This window comes from Salvia miltiorrhiza, chromosome 5, assembly GCF_028751815.1.
Source record: "Salvia miltiorrhiza cultivar Shanhuang (shh) chromosome 5, IMPLAD_Smil_shh, whole genome shotgun sequence".
NCBI lineage: Eukaryota > Viridiplantae > Streptophyta > Magnoliopsida > Lamiales > Lamiaceae > Salvia > Salvia miltiorrhiza.
In genome coordinates, this window is record NC_080391.1 from 24829074 (window position 1) to 24848379 (window position 19306).

The 19306-nt window shown below is 37.2% G+C and overlaps 1 protein-coding gene across 1 annotated transcript; it reads right to left on the reverse strand.

Annotated features, from left to right (window-relative positions):
* Window positions 1–4556: 4556 nt before the first annotated feature.
* Window positions 4557–16047, reverse strand: LOC131024207 (uncharacterized). Its single transcript, XM_057953714.1, is given in 26 exon segments — window positions 4557–4943; window positions 4945–5020; window positions 5143–5201; window positions 5281–5850; window positions 5949–7760; window positions 7927–8324; window positions 8423–8477; window positions 8757–8816; window positions 8893–8989; window positions 9542–9612; window positions 9713–9793; window positions 10007–10077; window positions 10513–10681; window positions 10798–10876; window positions 10980–11057; window positions 11136–11239; window positions 11396–11511; window positions 11596–11690; window positions 12423–12529; window positions 12612–12689; window positions 12795–12904; window positions 13081–13320; window positions 13592–13746; window positions 13827–14178; window positions 15438–15515; window positions 15730–16047. Coding segments are annotated over 24 exon segments (5148 nt in total). The 5' UTR covers window positions 14174–14178; window positions 15438–15515; window positions 15730–16047; the 3' UTR covers window positions 4557–4823.
* Between the last annotated feature and the right edge of the window lie 3259 nt (window positions 16048–19306).

Sequence of the window (19306 nt, forward strand, 5' to 3'; positions counted from 1 at the left end):
CGTGGAAAATGGTCCGACTTATACCGGGAGGGCGTGCCACGTTGGACGGAGGAAGGTATTTCAGCTCTTGAGTTGTTAGGTTGCAAAGAACAATCTGGCCATTGCAATCGTCCAAGCATAGCAAACCGCCGCAGCTATTGACACTCAATGCTAAATATTTATGCAAAAAGGAAAGGTTGAGAGTTTCATGGTTTCCATACAAGATTTGGGGGGAAAGAACAGAGAAATAATGGTTGTCTCCATTAAAACGTTTCACAACCAGCCTTTCCATTCTACAAAACAATCACCAATTTGTCATCTTCTTATACATCAACCTTTAATATTAAAACATAATATGCATGTGTAGATTATCAATATCTGATTCAAGGAGAAGAAGCTCACAGAGTCAATAATCATACAAAACCAAATTTCAAGGAGATTGGATACACAATTTGGTAGGTTTGATATATTACCTGTTGATTTTGATTAAAAAGTTATTTCTGTTTGTACAATCACATCAAAGCGCACGTATATAAAACAAATTTGTGATTCCAAATCTAGGCAATTATATTATCATGCAACGACAGAAACGCTAATTTATTATCGAAAAAAACAATATCATCAATTGGTACAAATTCACTGACCTTCAAATCCGGTCTTATACTCTGCAATCAAACCTCACGTAGGTGCTACAAATCCTGTATTATATTTTCTCTCTTTTTGGTTGTTTTGATTGATTTGGGATTTCATTCTCACAAATTTGGTGTTGTTGCATAAGAGAGAGGTGAGATAGAAAAGGCTAGAAGAGAGACATATAGCTAAGGTTAAATTAAAAGTTAATTTTGAATTTAAACTAGCCTATTTTTTATAGTAAATTTAAAATTTATCAACTCAAATAAAAAATTTAAATAATGCCCAATTTTTGTGCTAAATGATTAAACTGTTCATGTATTAAAAACTTAAAAAATACTCCTCCGTCCCTCAAACATCTTTCTAAGAGCATTCACATCCGTTAAATCAGTTGGAGGCTCATTCAAGTAGGGGACCACTTATGAGTCAATACTCTGCATTACCCTACATTGGAGAGGCTCATCCAATTAACTCATATCCATTAGTTTTGATTTTTGTATTTTTCATTTAAATTAAACTGCGTCAACTTAAAATTAAAAGTTCATTAATTTAAAATCCTAAAAATTAAAATTACATTAAATTAAAAATACATAAATTAAAATTAAAATCTAAATTACTAATCGCTCCTACGCCTCGCGAGAATCTGGACCACCCGTTCTTGATGGAATTCGAGTTGCTCGAGAGTCATGTTCTTCATATCCAAACACATGATACGATCGTCGTGGATCTCCCTCTTGAGATGATTCTTCGTCTCGTACCCCTCGATAATTCCGTCGAGCTTGGTGGTCGTCGTGTTCATGAACTCGAAACATTGGGGTGGAGCCTCCGAGCCTTGCGAGGCCGTGCCCTTCGCCTTTTCCTTCCCCTTCGCCGTTCTCGCCACCGCCTTTGTCGCTTTGTTTCTAATTGGCCGGGAAAACGAGATTTTCTTGCTCGAGGCCGAGGTGGTGAAGTCGCCGCTCACTCGTTTTTGTCCTCTTGGAGAAATGCACGTCTCCTTCGAGGTACAATGATTTGAACTTTCAGTTCGTCCTAAGGATCTTCCACACATTCCACCATTTTGAATGTTACGCCTTTGTTACGCAAGGCGTAGAGCATTTGGGCCTTCTCACGAATTATGTCGTCGGAGGGCCACGTTGCGTTGGCCTCGACCCACATCGCCTCCCATAGCTTGGGACCTTCGAACTCACACGGAGCCTAGTGAGATTTGATTTGGCCGAGGTTGAGGTCGGTACCCCAAGAGGGCATTCACTCGCTCGATAACTCGGCCCCAATGGCGTCGTTTGTCTCCCCTCGACCCATATCCGAGCGATGAGGTTCATCTCCTAGAGAGTGTAAGAGTGACGACCCTTCTTATCGCCTTGGTCTGCCGACGACACCTTTTCCTTGAAGGTCTGGGCCTTCCGTCGGCCACGTGGATGTGTTGTAGCCTCGCTTTGGGCAGCCGTGGCTGCCGCCGCGCCTTCGGACATGTGGGGCTCGTCCCCTAAATTGAACGCCCATAGGTAGGGATGGTAGTCACCTCCCAGATCACCTGTCCAATTTGGCGAAAAATAATCGGGAGTATTTGGGTTGTTGGAATTCGTTTTGATTTGTGGAATAATTTGAGTGATGAAAAATAAGATAAAGGATAAAGGATTGAAAGTGTGGGTGAATGATTTTGGAAGAGGATTAAAGGGGTTTTAGATGAAATTAAAATCTATACTAATAGAAAAAGAGTTTAAGTCAGTCTAAGGCACAACTTGTGGATTGTCTATTTTACCCCTGTTATATATTTATTATTATATTTATAAAATATAAATCTATTTTGATATACATTTATTTGTCACCCAATCTATAAAGAATACTTTATATCTATAGTTATTGATACGACTTATAAATAAATATATCCATCCAATAAATTATCTAATAAAAGTAACGAATTAATATATTTTTAAAATGAAAGTACATTAATTACACGCAACGTACGTTCTTTCTTCTAGTATATTTAAAAAAGGGCATAGAGCCGTTACGTTAGATGCAAAAAAAAAAATTAAATTTTATAAAAAAAAACGATATTATAGTTATTTGAAATAAATTAAAATTAAAAAAAAATCTGCAAAAGAGCTGTTATTTTCAAAAAAAATAAATTTTCATTTTTTTAATTGGGCGCGTGCAATCCACGCGCCCTTCATTTCGACGTATGAATCGAGCTCGAGTCGACGATGACCTACATCAATCGACTCATCCAAAAATCGACTCGAGTCACCCCGGATGAGTCGACCGATGTGAGTGCTCTAAGACTAAGTTTATCAGCAACCACCCCAACCATCCAACCATCTTCAATATTTAATTAATTTCTCTCTGTTCCACATCATTAATATTCATCCCAACCCAACCACCTCTATTTTTCTTGATTTATCAATGACCACCCCAACCACCCAACTACAACATTATATATAATTATTTTATATTATTTTTGAATCGTAATAATTTTAATAATATTAAATATAAATTAAAATATTACCAAAAAAATTAAAATTAAAAAAATAACAAATTAATATAAATTTAAATTACGATAAACTAAAAATATAAATTACAACAATCCAAACTCGAAATATAAAGAAAATAATACATACTAAGCATTTAATTATAAGAGTTGAAGAAAGAATTATTGCCTCGATTCATTGAAAAAAATCTAAAAAAATACTAGATGTTATATGTAGAGAGGGGAAATAGAAGATCTTGAAGGTGTGTTGAAATATAGCAAGAGTGTATCTATTTATAGAGAATGAAAAAAATACAAATTTTGATATTTTTATTTTATTTTTTTAAATATTTTATATAAAAGATATAATAGTTTTATCTATTTATCTAAATAAAATCTTTGAAACCAATACCATGTAGACAAGTGTCACTAATCTTTTGGTGATAAAAGTAGAGGAAAGAGAGAGACCAAGGTGGTCTCTTATTTAAGCTGAACCTCCCTCCATCCAAACATTTCATTTTTTTTAATTCACTTACACACATGGCAAGAGACCAGGTCTCCTATTTTGATACCGATAAAGTTAGTCTAAGGGAGGGTGGCACGGATTTTGATAAAAGTTAATTATGTATTTGATAAATGGAGAATTGATCCCACAAAAAGTGAAGGTTGTAGAAGCCTTGCCACATTATTGGAGAAGTCTTGCACAGTTGCACCAATCGTGTACTAGCAAACATAAACCTGTCTAAAAAATCAAACTAAATCGAAATTATCAATTCGGTTTGGTAGAGTATTTCAGTTTCTGCGAGGTTGAAATCCTTTATTATCAATTCGGTTTGGTAGAGCATTTCAGTTTTCTGCGAGGTTGAAGTCCTTTACCTTAATAAGCCATTCCAGATGAAATTATGTTCCTGGGGTATATAAAAAAGTAATCCTATTTTGATTTTTGGTTGAAATTGTGAAATCGAAAATCGAAATTTTTTCAGTTTGATTTGGGTTGAAATTGTCAAACTGAATATTTTACTACATTTTTGTATTATTCCTTAGTTCTACGAATTGTTTAATACATATTGTTATTACTGTTATAGAAGAAGAGTCTATCTCAATATTTGATTTCTCAAATCAAATACTTGAATGATGAGAATTTATTTTTTTAAATCGAAAAAGTTTGATGAGTCCGTCAAAATTTAAAGGTTGTTCTAATTGCAAAAATTCAAAGAGTTAAAAATCGCATTGCTAACGGTAAAGTAGTGTTATAATTGTAATTTGACTAAAGCTTATGCCTTGCAAATTACTCCAACGCAATAAGCCCTAAAAGTTACTACACTATCGTGACTACAGATTTATCTGAGTATTACTGAGATTCAATTGTAATCTGCAACAGGATAACAAACCAAATATATATATATATATATATATATATATATATAGAGAGAGAGAGAGAGAGAGAGAGAGAGAGAGAGAGAGAGAGAGAGAGCGGCCATTCAAGATACAATATGAATTAAATTGGACAAAATATTCAACTGATTTATCTTAAGGCCATTTGAGACTATACATGAAAGAATCGCCTGCTGACAATTTCCGGCAGCAGTCGGTCACTGAATTTTTGTATTCCTTCCCCTCCAATTTTATAAGATTCCTCAACTGCTTTAGCTAATCTCAGTGAAGAACAAAATTACAGAGAGAGAGAGAGAGAGAGTTTATATACAAGATGGTGGCTAAATTCTCTACAAAATTGTGCTCCGTATAACTACAAAGATGGTAGGATCTTTGGAACCAGTCTGACAGGCGTCTCAGTTTTCAACGAGAGCTCCACATTTTTCCCGAGGTACAACTCAGCATTCGACAGCATAACTTCAAAATCGTGCTTCCAACGCATCCAAACTCCTATAGTAATTGTTCTCTAATCTCAACTGAATGACTTCAAGAGACAAGGGAACGGGGAACCTGTTGAGTGGTAAGAAATTTGATGTCCGATTATAACCCATCCGAACGAGCACGCACGCACGCACACACATGATAGATGGGACAAAATAGTGTCTATAGGAAGTGAATAAAGATGAGATAACCTGTTAATGAATTTAGTCTTTTGAGAAGCTTGCTTCAACTTGTTGTAACCATAATAATCCTGCAAAGGGTACAATTATTAGATCTGATTTTCAACTAAATGAATTTGCGTCTTTCATGTGAAAAGGGGGGCTATCTACCTGAGATTTGTATCCGGACTTCTGCAGCTTGGCAAAAGCATTAATGAGCGATTTTCTTATACCGTCGTGAATATGAGGCTGCTCCCAGTGAGTACTGGAATCATAGAGTTCCCAGGGACTGTGATGATGTATGCCAGGGTCACTTTTGTACTTTACAGCATACTTTTCCCATGGACTGTCTGGGAATTCAGGAGATTTGGGCTTCATGCTCATAATTCGACCTTCCCACCAACTCCCATCTTCCTCGCCCTCATTCTTCCACCATACTTGACATTTACTTCTAGAGGTCCAATTTCTTGCCATAGATGCATCATACCTACTTTTCTCAACCAGAAAATCTGGGAAACCGGTAATTTCTGGTAGAGTCAGATTAAATGATTGACCGTCTACATCGGAAGTAGGGTCTACAAATTTAAGGGTCATTCTGCAGCAGCTCTCCCCAGAACCAGGAAGTGTTGCATATTCGAGCTTCTCAACCTTACAAAATTCCACGGCTCTTATGTTACGCCTAATGGTTTCCCAAGGGCCTGGATTCCTCAAGTGCATGTGATCTATGTACTCTTGATGGCCCTGGAGGTAGAATTCGGTAAGATGATTACATAGATAAAAAGGAACGAATGAAAAAAAATTAATAAATATGTGAGGAATAAAACGAGCATGCATTTTACCTGTCGCAAATACACAACATCATCCCCTCTCTGGGGTATATACCGAGACCCTTCCTCGTGTGCAGACAGCATTAACCAGGAACTTCTTCCAGTCTGGTTTGATTTCCTCGGGGGACTACTGCCACGAGTATAATTGCTGCTTCTCTTGGCTCTTGTGGATCTTAATCTAGTAGAGTTTCGGGGTAATGATTTCCATTCTCCAGAGGAGTTATCTTCGCCTCTGCTAGGAGAAGCCTTGGCAGCATCATTTGATGTATCTTCAGAATTATCATGGGGTTCCATAAATGTAAAGTTGCCTACTGATGAGGCTAGATCACGAGCAGTCGATCTCACCCGGATAGACCTTGCCCTACGAATACATTCCGGAGGAACCTCAATCTCATCAAGGTTTCCAGCATTCGACGTGCTCGGTGCCATACCACCAGAGTCCCCTTCTGTATTACTCCGACCTCTTGAAGGCTTTAGCCTTCGATAAACAGCTGTAAACATCCTTTTATTTAAATCCAATTTCGATGAGTCTTCCAACTCAGACTTGGATGAAGATCCATTCACAAGACCATCTGATCCTAGTACTCCATATTGATGTTTGTTTTCAGAGCAAGGCATGTCTATTCTGTCGTCAGCAGAAACTGGTATATCTAAATTATTTTCTACATCAATGTTTTCACATGCTGTGGCAGTATCTCCTGCAATTGCTTTTCTGGGTTTATTATCAATATCTCTTGAAAGAGTACTAGACTTAATTCTCAACTTAGTTGTGATTTGAACACCATTTTCTTTCAATTTGAGTTCGTTATCAGTCCCATTTATGCAGGCAATAGAAGGCACTGTTGAGCCATTGCAAATTTCATGGCACTGACTTGAGGATGCACCGTCATCCTTGACCTCGAGCAATGCCAAGGATCCCTGAACATTTTCTGCTCTCTCTGAATCTGCAGGTACACTAACCCCACAAGGTATCTCTTTCTTACAGACAATTTCTTCTAAACTTCCTTCCTGATATTGGATCCCAGAAGTTGGGTGCTCTGAACCATTCTCCTCTGTAAAGGTTGAATGGTCATTAGCAGTATTTTCTCTTTGATCAAGAACTGGACCAGATCTCGAAAATAAACCTGCTGATGAAGATTCTCCAATCTTCAACCTCTTAGAGGTGCGAGACCTGGCCCCTACCCACGTAATTGAGCCATCTTTGCATCCTCCAAGAAGATCTATATGGCTTCTCTTCCTGTTATCACCATCAACACCAACACCATGACAGTCCTCTCCAGAATATTTATTTGTGTCGACTTCCTGAAAATTTCTTGATGATGAGCTTCCTACAGCAGATTGGCCATTCAACCCAATGTTTTGTTGGGATGCAAATTTAGTTGAGTCACGATTTGGCAATTTCAGAATTAACCTCTTCCTGCTTCCAGCATTTGAATGAGATTCAGGATGAGGTTGATCTGCCCTACCAGCATGGTCCAAAGATATTTCTTTCCCCTTAAGGTTTTCATACCACACATTTTGCAAAGATGTATCAGACTCTTCACTTTCAAAGCTTGAGTCCTGCAGTGCTGATTCACTTTCGGACGAATTGTGATCAGTTCCATTTATATCTCCATCTGTAGATGCTCCTGTAATTCGAGAGAACAGATGAAGTGCATTTCTCGCAGCAGCTCTCTGAGGCCTTGATTTTGATGAGGACTTCTTACGTCTAGCTTTTTTGCCATTCCGTGATTTCCTAGTGCGGTTGTTCCTAAATGAACTGCCATCACACTGGTCCAAATTCTTCCTCTTCACACGCCTCCCAGAAGATGTCATAATCTCCACCTGAAAAGATTGAACAAACTATACAATTAAAAACCAAAATGCCCACCCAACCCCACAAAATCACATTCGGCATTGACCTTCACAATAAACACATCACGCCACCCATCCTGGAACAAGAGGTAAAAAAACTCAGAAGTCCTGGCATGCATTTTAGCAGAGATATCACCTTTACCTTCTGCTTCTTTCTCTTGGATCTACGACGGCCATCTCGGAGTGAGTCCTCAACATCGCTGTTCCCGGAGCTGCTTTCTGACTCATCAGAATCCGAATTTAAACTTGCTAGCTCCCATCCAGATGAGTCATCCTCTGCTATATGATATTCTGAATCATTATCATCACTAAGAATCTCAACTTGTGGTTCCCAATCCATTGCATCAACGAACTCAGGTAGTGGAACAATTAATGTCTCCAAGTCTGCTATGGGAAGCATCTGAAAATCTGGGTCCAGAGTGAAATCCGGCCCAACAGCAAATCTTAGAGATGATGGGCGCCACTCAATTCCAAGAGCACCAAGTCGTCGTTGTTGGTAAGTACTCTGATAAGGTTCCGGATATGGTATCATACCTTGCCCAAACAAAAAAAAGGAACACGGTGAAAAACACTATATCAATTAAAGAATGATGAGTATATAATCATAAAATATATTAGAAAGGTCAGTGTACCAGAATCACATAGGAGATCTTGCATATTCCTCCGGTAAGGAGCAAGCTGTGTTTCCTGTATTAGTAATGCAAGCATCACTCAATTAGCCATATATCAGTTGCCTTTGATACATGCTTTTGCAATAAGAATGATACCCATATTTAATGTCTAACATTTACAAAGAAAAAGTCACATTTTAAGGATTGCGAAAATGGTAGAGCCGTAGAGGCTCCGTGGCAACTAAAGGCAGAATCAAGATAGAAGTGGGAAAACGATAAAAATGGTGTATGGAAGATAACAAATAGTATCACTCCAGTCCAGACAGCATGCATAATACAAGTTGCAGATGCCAACCTGGTCAAGAACATTTCCATGTGTGTCTTGAATAAGAGGCCTATAATCCCCTAGAAAGAACTATTAATGAAAAAAAAAATCAGCAACTAAATCAGTTGAGGATACACAAAAAAAGGATGCAACTATATAAAAATACCTGGTCATATTTAGCATCTCTCTGTGATTCACCTTGACCAGTGCTCAAAATATATAATTGGCCAACGTCGTCAGACAGAATTATGGATGTCCCATCTCTAGATAACCAAAGAAAATCACATTTAAATCAGCATTTAGCAACTCAGAGATGGCTGCAGGTTGTTTAATGTTCATCATAAACACTAGATTTGTTGAACAGAAGCACATATCCAAAAACATCTTCTCCAATTAATGAATTTCTAAATAAATAGTATTTCACAACTTAACCATGATCAGACACACTATAGAAGTAGTAACTGGCATAAACCTTAAATAAAGACACCCAAAACTTCTGAAGCCATCATTGCGGGCATAGGAGATTGCAGTGGCCACATTCATGTTGCTTGCATAAAAGTATCTTACCAAATTTCACTCATCAATGCATTACTCTTGTTTTAAGACGGACATACAACACTATATATTATGCAGATTTAGCCTATCAACTATACTTTGTAACTCTACTTGCTAATGAACTTAAGAAAATATTTTCACATATCATTATCCAGAAAGACCTCTATTACTTGGAAGAAAAGACAGATCAGAACTCAGAAAAGAACTCATAAAATGAATAAGAAACAAGATTTAAGTTTCTTATAGGAATATTAACTCACGGTGAAAACTTTCCATCAACTAGCTTGAATGGGCCAATTTCATATGTGCGAATTGGTGTACCTTCCCATATCTGCAGATATAGAGTTATAATCACATGATGAGGTGTGAGTAGTTGATAAAAAGGAGCTTTGTGAGAAAAGATTACACGCACAAATATATTTCAAACTCACATCCCATAATATTGTTTTCCCATCATATCCTGCACTCATTGCTATTCGAGGATTGAAAGGATGCACGTCCAGTACGTAAGTCTACACACAACACCAATAAAAAGTAAAAGAGAGTTACAGAAGTAAACTATAGCATGCTCAATAGTACAGTACAATAACAATAAAAAGTCAATATAGAATAATGTAAGCAGAAAACAATAGAGCACGTGCAATTCAGAAACCTGCTGTAGTTAAAAATACAGTAAAATAAGCACCAATATTACTGTTATGGGATGAATTAACAGCATAACTTACAGAATCAGTATGGCCAGTCAGTGAATGCACCAAGCTACCATCAACAGCATTCCATACACATATCCTGCAATCTGCAAATAAATGAAAATCTTGCATAAGTGACAGACAACCTTTGAGTATCTAGAGTGAAGCCGCTCATCAACTTAGACTTCTTTAAGGATGAAATCTAATGCATAAGAGCTAATGATGACCCCCACCCCCCACCCCCCAAAAAAAAGAAAAAAGAAGGGAAAAGTCCTCTCTTAGGAATCCAATCTACCATATACTTCAGACCAATTAGCTTAAACAACTTGAACTGTGAGCCGAGAGGATACATGAAGCCTTACACCACGAACAAGTGAATCTAATTATGTGAATTAATACATAATTTCGTGAATGTCCTGCAGCCATTCGCTCAAGTGATGATGAAATCTATCCTAGCAAGAAATCGTACAAAAATTAATAGCACCAAAGACAAGTATCTTCAGATTCCACTATATTAAGTAAACCTGCACATAGCAACATACCCATGATAGCTGCAAGAACAAAACGATTATCTAAACTCCATGCAATCATATTTACACCCCGAGGGGTAGGAAGAACTCTCTGGCGTGGACCTCCACGAGATGGTTGAGGAAGCATTGGAGGTGGTGGAACTTTCAAGTGATATGCTCTAATCCACCTTCCAGTCTTTCCCTAAGAAAATCAAATTTTAAGAACAAGATGCAATATTTCAAGTGGGTAAATAAATAACTAATGAACCAAAGCTGAACACTACCAAGATGCTACAATTTAAATAGCTAGAAACTCACATGTGATCTCCGTGATCTTGGTATCCAAATTATTGCACTACCATCACGGGAGCAGGTGACTATATTATCATGATTGAACCTGCAAATTAGCCACGACATAAATTGTGCAAATGAAAAAAAAAATCAGATACAATCGAGCAACTCTTCAATAATAATGCAGTACAAAACTGGGAGACAATCACCATGTATTTTTAAATTTTGGTAATGCATCTTCCTTTGAGGTATCTGATGAGGTAAAACGGGCAGCCACCGCGCATCCGCTGCATTTCGAGGAAAAAATTCACTGCATAAAACTTGATAATGAATCCACACAAGAAAAGTTATCAACTCAAACAAACCTGAACTGTACGTAATTTACATCATTCTCATGACCAGACAATACATCTATCTCATGGTTGGGTTGCTCTGAATCATCAGTACTGGATTTACAGGCATTCCACACCTGAAAAGATCAGCAACCCATAAGGCAGCAGCAGATGTTATTTATCATTTACAAATTCATATGTCAAGTATATTGAGCTCAATCGTATTTATCATATTGGGCCAAATGGTTTTTATTTGAGAATTTAATGATAAGCCCACAGAAATTTATTTATACCCTTGCAAGAGTGTCTGAGCTGCCAGTCACAAAAACAGTTCCACTAGCATTGAATGCACAGCAGAAAATCTGGTGCGTCTGTTGAGAGGTGCTGGATATGGTTACATTGTTTCTCCCTACAGCACTCAAATTATTCAACAAATGTAATCCACAGAAACTTGTCATTCAAAAAAAAAAAAATCAATTAAACAGCAACAAACCAGCTAAAGGCTCAGGAGGCTTTGGTACATATGTACGTGGAGTGATCTGGGAATATCTAGCATCCCAAATTCGACAAGTTCCATCATCAGAGGACCTGCCACAGAAATATAACCATGATCAAGATCAGTGTAATGTAAAAGGGAATGAAGCAATTTGCTAAAGAAAGAATTAAAGGCAAAACAATAAAACAAAGAAGAATGTAAAGTAATAATAATAAATAATTTTAAGAAAACAACCTAACAGCTCCAGAGTTCATTTCTATACCATCAATAAAAAAAGCAATTCAGTTTATAACAAGAAAATGTCAAAATAAACACACATAATGTAAAAGAGGAATAGCACAACAGCAAAGAAAAAGCACAAGAACAAATACTTAAGAAGAAATTGATAACTAACAAATACTATAGATGAAATTGATAAATATTAACTTAACTATAAGAATTTGCTTAAATAAATTATTTTCCCCACGTGTAGACCCAACTGAAGCCTATTTACAACAGATCCAATTTCTAACACATTATTCTTATCCAGTTAGCATAATCCATAATCTATAACTCTCTGGGATTAGAACAATACAAAAAAGTACTCAACTTCTCATCTTCCATAGGAAATTGCAATTAAACCTTTGTAGTGACTCATTATGTTGTTCATTGATTCGTATAATAGGTTAACAACTTTCTGCAGGTGTATAATATGTCTGTTGATCAGCTTAAGACTAGGACAAAGAGGTGCTAACACTCGGACATGCAACAAATATTAATCACCAATAATCAAGGACTAGTGTAGAAGACAACCAACCAAGATCATTAATGTAATATAAACTTACGACAAAAGTTGATAGAAAGAGCCTGGTCTAGGACTGAAGGCAATAGCAGTGACAGCTCCTGTATGACCTCGTAATACAGAGATCGGCAACCCATCAGGCAGGCGCCACTGACATTACGGAAAAGTCAATGATACAGCTGGTATTGAGCAACGACAAAATTAAAGAAAATAGCAAGAAGAAGAATCTTACAACTCGAATGATGCAGTCGTTGGAAGCAGAAGCAATCAAAGTGTTGTTAGCATTCACAGCCAGGTCAGTTATGTCACCCTTGAAATAAAGTTACAAAAAATTAATCCAATAAAAGCAAGAAGAAGAAGAAGAAGGGACAATAGAGTATGGCTCAAGAGTCAAGACTATTAATTTAAGACTCACTTCATGTCCTCGACAGCTGGCCAAGCAATATGCAGTTTCCATTGACCAAATTTTAACAAGACGATCATCGGAACCAGTAATCACATATCTCCCAGATCGATCAAATATGGCTGCACTCAAGAAAATCATTGAGATGGGTATTCTATATCACTGCTCAGTGCTCACAATTATATTGCATGCTTATGTATGCAACTTAAAAAGTCTATATGAATGAATCTGATGAAAAAACAGATAGAAGTAAGCAAATTGCATAACAATAAAAAGAAATCAGTTGAAGATAACTTACCACAATAAACAGCATTACGATGTCCCCTGACACTTTTAAAGTTCTGCATCTTCTGTACCATAGTGGACGGTTTTGCAATAACATAGCAAGCAGCACGTACAGATGGCGCACGATGATGCCTAGTAAAACCACCACCAATCTCCCTTAAACTTAATCCATGTACTTGACCTATCAATTTGTGGGGCCAGCGCATGTAGCTTGGGGGATGCCTACTTTTGTTCTCCCTCCCATTATGATCACCTTGAGAAAGAAAATGTAAATTAAATGACCTAATTGTAACAAGGAGAGGACTATACTACATTTACTCCCAAGTACATGCTGTAAAACACAAAGAATGAAAAGAACTACTCTGTATTTCTCACAAAATTAAGCTGAACAGATGGAACATCAGTACTGATTTTTGTGAAGCAAAATCTTTATGTTAAACCAGCATAACCAAAAGAAAGAGAAGTTGAAAATTAATATATCAAAATTGAAAAAGAAGCATACACTACAAGCTATATTTACGTACTGGCCAAAAGTGAAAAAGATCCAGTTCCTAGCAGTGTGGGAACACTAGCTGCATTCACTATATTTCCACCAATGACATCTTGTGTAGGAGCAACTGCACCAAGGAGTAATTGCTTCAGAAGCTTTACCAGGTGATCTTTTTCAACATGAGGATGCCTACAAATTAGTTCAATCGCACTTGTCAAACCATAGTACAACCCCAAGGAAGGAAATAATATGAAAAGCTTCAAGAATACCTTTCCACCAACTTATTATAACTTAGGGGAAAAGATGTGCCATCATCATTTTCATCTCCACTGGGCAAGCCGCTACGTGAATACCATGAATGATATCTTCTAGGTAAAAGTTGGTGCTCCAAAAGTTCATTCCAAAACTGCCCATAAGTTCTGTGGCATGGTCCAGCTGAGAGGAAATGCATGATTAGAAAATACACCTCTCTGAGGTCAATATCCACATCAGCTTCAGTGGGTCTTCTCTGTAAATCTGCCTCATTGGCTTTTCCATTCTCCTTGTTAGAGAAGCTCAGGGATTTAATATTAACAGGAGTTGCACTACCACTGGGGGCATATTTCCTGAGAGCCATATGCCCTGAGAAGGTTTATATGATTATGGTCAGTATTCTCAACATCGAAAAAACAGTCAGGAAAGTTTCGATCAGGCACCACAAAATGGATATCTACCAACTCCAAACAATTTCAAGAAAGAAAATATTAAAGGGTGATAATCATAGAAACATAAGATGGGGAAGCACAGAAAAAAGATCAGCACCACTGTGTTCTTCACTTCACAACATGTCATACATAAATTAAAAGAAATATAAGATCTGATATTCAACAGACAACATCTAAACTTATATAGGAGGTGTAGAAGGCGCAATATGGATTGAACCCAAATCTATTACTCAGTTAGGTGGAGATGTACCATAGCATTCTAGGATCTGCACCAGACAAGTTTTCTCACCTCATTGTTATAAGGTAACAAGAAGAAAAATAAAAGACCTTGCTAGCAGAAGGCGAACACTGTCTCTAACACTTATAAAACTACTAAAAAAAATAGAGATATCCTGATAACTGGAATGTCATTTGAAATTGTCAAATTGAATTAGCTCACTAATGACTTATTATCTTTCATTATTTCAAGTTCCAAAAGGTTCATACAGTCATAACTATTAATCTCTTGGGATCTTGGGAAATGGTATGCAACTAAACAAAAGAATAACTGCAACTTCTTCAACGTCAGTGAAATGTGCATCCCTTTGCACCCCTCACCCCAAATAATTCAAAATAAAAGGCAATTCAGTCCAGATTGCTCAATTGTAATACAGAATAAAGTGCATGCTCTAATAAATGTAACACTAGTAATTAGTTTATTCTGTCATTTCAGTTTACGATTCTTGTCTTCTCTTCTCTTTTTGGAGATGGAATCCATTTAAACTGTACGGCCAAAAACTAGTCATGTATGATAAGATTATTGGCCACACTCTAACACTACATCTCACATCTCTCCAACTACACCACCAATAGTTAGGAAGTAAACCAATTAAACCCACAACATGTTCCATCACTTGATCACTGACCCCATGCCCAAACTTATATTAGAAGCTCTCTACCAAAGAATATCATACTTGAACAATTTGGGCATATTAATAAAAGAAAAGTAATATAAATATTCATAAACGAGCATAAGCATAATTACAAACTATTAGAGATATTTATGCCGAAAATACTTAAATTCCACACACACGATTATATTATGATCAGGATTGCTCGAATATAAATAAGTCAAAAAAATATAAAACTGAAATGAACAAATAACCTGAAACTTGACAAGCCAAAACGTAATTATACCTGTCAAGTTCTTTAAACACTCTATCCGAAGTCTCTAAATTCCAAAACCCAGAGCAAACATCTCCCATGCGCATCACACTGTAGCATTGAGAAACAAAACCCTAAAATTTTTAGCTCTCCATGCTTCAGAATCACACAGAAAAACAAAACACACAAATATAACACAAAAAGGAACACTCAATTTATAATCCATTGCGCTCATGCAAAAACGCCCCCACCGAATTCCGGACACCAAGAACGTTAAATACTGAAGTTCCCCTCTTTTCTAGGGTTTTTTAATTCAAATATTCACCTATGACGCAGTGCCACCACAGAGGGAACAATGGAGCTTGCAACTTGAAACGAAAATGAGAATGGGGATCGAATGTGGCATGAGTCAGGCAACAAAATACAATTTCGACATCATATTTTATACCAGAATCAAAAGGGGCCAGATGAATGAGGAGAAAAATAGAGAATTGAGGTGGGATTTTTATGATTAATTGTTAGATATATTGGAGGGAGCTCTGAGTTTTTGCATAAACACTGTGTAGTTTGCTTTTGTAGGGAAGAGAGTTTGGAGAGAATTGTAGAGAGAGAGACAAAACGATGCGTTTGCGTATATATATCTTTACGCCCACTCTTCGAAAAGAGATACCTTGAGTTTGGAAATATATGAAGCTGTGGGATTTTGCAATTCAGTCCTCCTACTTTTCTAAACTACATTTTGATCCCCTCAACTTTTGAGCTTAATCAAAATGATTTATATACTCTTGCTCTCATTTTCCTTTTTCATCAATCCCGCAAGAATATGCACAATTTATTTTTTGACATGACTCCATCTGGTGAAACTAGAAACCAACACCTAAGCTAAAGCGATAATTGTAAGTTATACCTAGTTTGATTAGCTGAAGAAGACGAAGAAAACAATTGGAATGCTAGAACACAAGAGAGAATTTGCTGCTGTATTCGAAAATGAGAGATAACGTCCATACAATGCACGAGCTCATGACCTATTTATAGATTACATAGGAGGGCAAAGTAGTAAAATCAAGGCTAAGTCATGCACTTGGCGTGGTCGAGGGATATGATGGTAATTTCGCCCTCACGCGAGAAATCTCCCGCGTTTCTGGCGATTCCGCTGATGAAGACCGTTTCTCTGGCGAAGGCTGCTTCTCTGGCCAAGGTGTCTTCTTTGGCGAAGGCGACTTCTCTGGCGAAGGCGACTTCTCTGGCGAAAGTGACTTCTCTGGCGAAGGTGACTTCTCTGGCGAAGATGACTTCTCTGGCGAAGATGACTTCTCTGGCGAAGGTGACTTCCTCTGCCATATTCATTCCGCTGGTGTAGTCGATTCCTCTGATTTACATCATTTCCCTACTCTGCACATATCACTCCTCATCACCATCATTAGTTCTTTAATTTTTATTCTCATTTTAACACTTATTTGAAACGTAGGGGCCGTTTGATATCTTGGGTTGGATGTGGTTGTATAGATTATGTTAAGATACCTTTTCTAGATAAAAAGGAGTTTCATTTAGGTGATCATGTGTTTGATACGGTGGGCATCTAAGGTGATCTTATGTTTGGTGATGAGGAGTAAATCTTCATCAGTGCTGGACACCATCTTATTTATATTTAATTATTATTTTTATTATCGAATAAGGTTTCCAGCGCAGGTGTAGCTAAAGACCTCAGACGAATAAGTAGAGAGCCTACCTGCACAGGGAAAATAAAGAGCCAACATAGTAGAGGCACACGTGTCAACCAAAGAGAAATCTTAGTCATTCGTGTAAACTCAATGAGCAAATTCAGGATACCTGCGCAGACATAGAAGATCCACCTGCATGACAACAATATGAACGTCTTAACCGAAAAGCTGCAAATTAGTTAAGGAATGCTAATTTCAGAAGACAACGACAGCGATCAACACCTATGCATGAGGAGTACGTGAAGAATCAAATAGTCTAATTTACCCTTTGCCCTTGTAACCTCTATAAATACCTTATATTTCTCTCTGTAAAAAGGAAGGAAAATTTAGTAATGAAAGACATGAAGTGTTCTGCAAGTTCCGCTCCTCTCTAAAACGTTCTTGTTCAACCGGATTTGGAATACTCAAGTCCAGTTTCTATTTATATTTCATAATTAATGTGTGGTGAAGATTTTTGTTTCATCGGTTTGGTATATTGTATTATTAGATAGCTTATATGGTGATGTTACAAATTTACCCCCATTTAAATTTCTGAGTTCCAAGCGTGTCCTTATGTTTTGGGGTGGAGAAATATAAGGCATATGGAGGGATTCGAGAGATCCTTCGTCAGCCCGCTTCTCGCGCCAAACCAGGGTGTGGAATTTTGGTGTTTTCTGATTGAAGAAGGTTGTGACAGATCGCAAAAAGCTCTGCGTCGCCGACAACATGAGTTCAACGACTCAAGGTTAGTTTACTAGCGTTGCATTCGATTTTGCATTAGAATATGTAGGGTTTTTTAGATTTATTGCTCCCACAAGTAGTGATGTTGGGATGCAGTGTTGGTTATTTGAATTGGTTTAATATGATTCTGTATTTTTGTTTGATGTTGTTTGTATTATGTGCGAATGTGCGGTATGTAAGTTGTTTAGGAGATGGTCATGGGATATAGTGGTCTGCCGGCTGCCGCAAATAAGTTTAAAAGTCGTTCACCCTATATATATGAGAGAGAAGTGTGATTCTTACAAAATTTCTTTAGGACGTATGGCTTTTGGTCTCAATATGATTCTTTGGATAATTTACTTGACAATGTTGCATCAAAGGGACGAGATATGTGAGTGATGGGAAGATTCATTGCTTGCATTACAAAAAATGGTCTAATAGTTTTTTACGGTTTATTTCATCAGTAACTCTAGCTATGCCGCACTTCACTTGGATAAATAGATATGTTGTCAGCTAATAACATATGGTGGTATATTAATTTGGGACAGGAAGTTGACGGGGGTAGTGTTGGATTTGTATACTGAAAGCAAGAACTTTATGCTTGTATACAATGATTCTTGTATTCACTATTCTTATCTCCTGTCTGATTGTGTTCATGGTTGCATATGTATGTTCTTTATCTCTGTATGAGTAGATTATATGGTGTGTTGTAGATCACAGAAGACCATATAATTGGAATAACCTTAAGAGATATAATATGATCACAGCCGAAATAACTCTAGGACAAGTTATTGGTTTAGGCTGCAGTATAGATGGAAGTAGTTTGTCTTAGCTACTTGTCTATACTGGTACGTCATTACGTATTGATAGGACCACAGTTGAGATGTATTCTTCTATCTGACTTAAGTGAAGAATCAAGATCTCGGTGACTTATAAGATCTTAATACTAATAAGTATTCAGATATATATGTTAATTCGTATATCACTTTGACTTACTATGGGTGAAAGTTATATACTAACTCGAGTACTCTGTATCTTGGGTGATAGCGGTTAATATATGATATTTGATTATCTGTATTAGTACCCGTATCCGGTATAGGATAATGACATCCCCTTAAGGAGCTCAATAAGGTTTATTGCGCTAAACCCTGCAGGTTGATTAAGTTCAGGCGCAATAATAAAGTTTGAGTGGTACTGCTTAAGGATTTATAAAGAGATTAATTAATTTAAGCTGTCAGAGCTCTAATTAATTAATGGATGTCGGATATTTTAAATACGGAGATTTAATAAGTCTAAATACAAGCCCCCCGACTCATCACCGGCAATAAAGGGGTAAGTCAGTATCGGTTCTCTAGTGGAATGAACTGATATTTATAAATTAATTATGGTCTGGGCTGACCATAGATAAATTAATTTATTTGAGGCCCATCTTTATTCCTTGTATCTGGTCCCTGGACTGGCCCAAAGTCTCCTAGCCCTAGA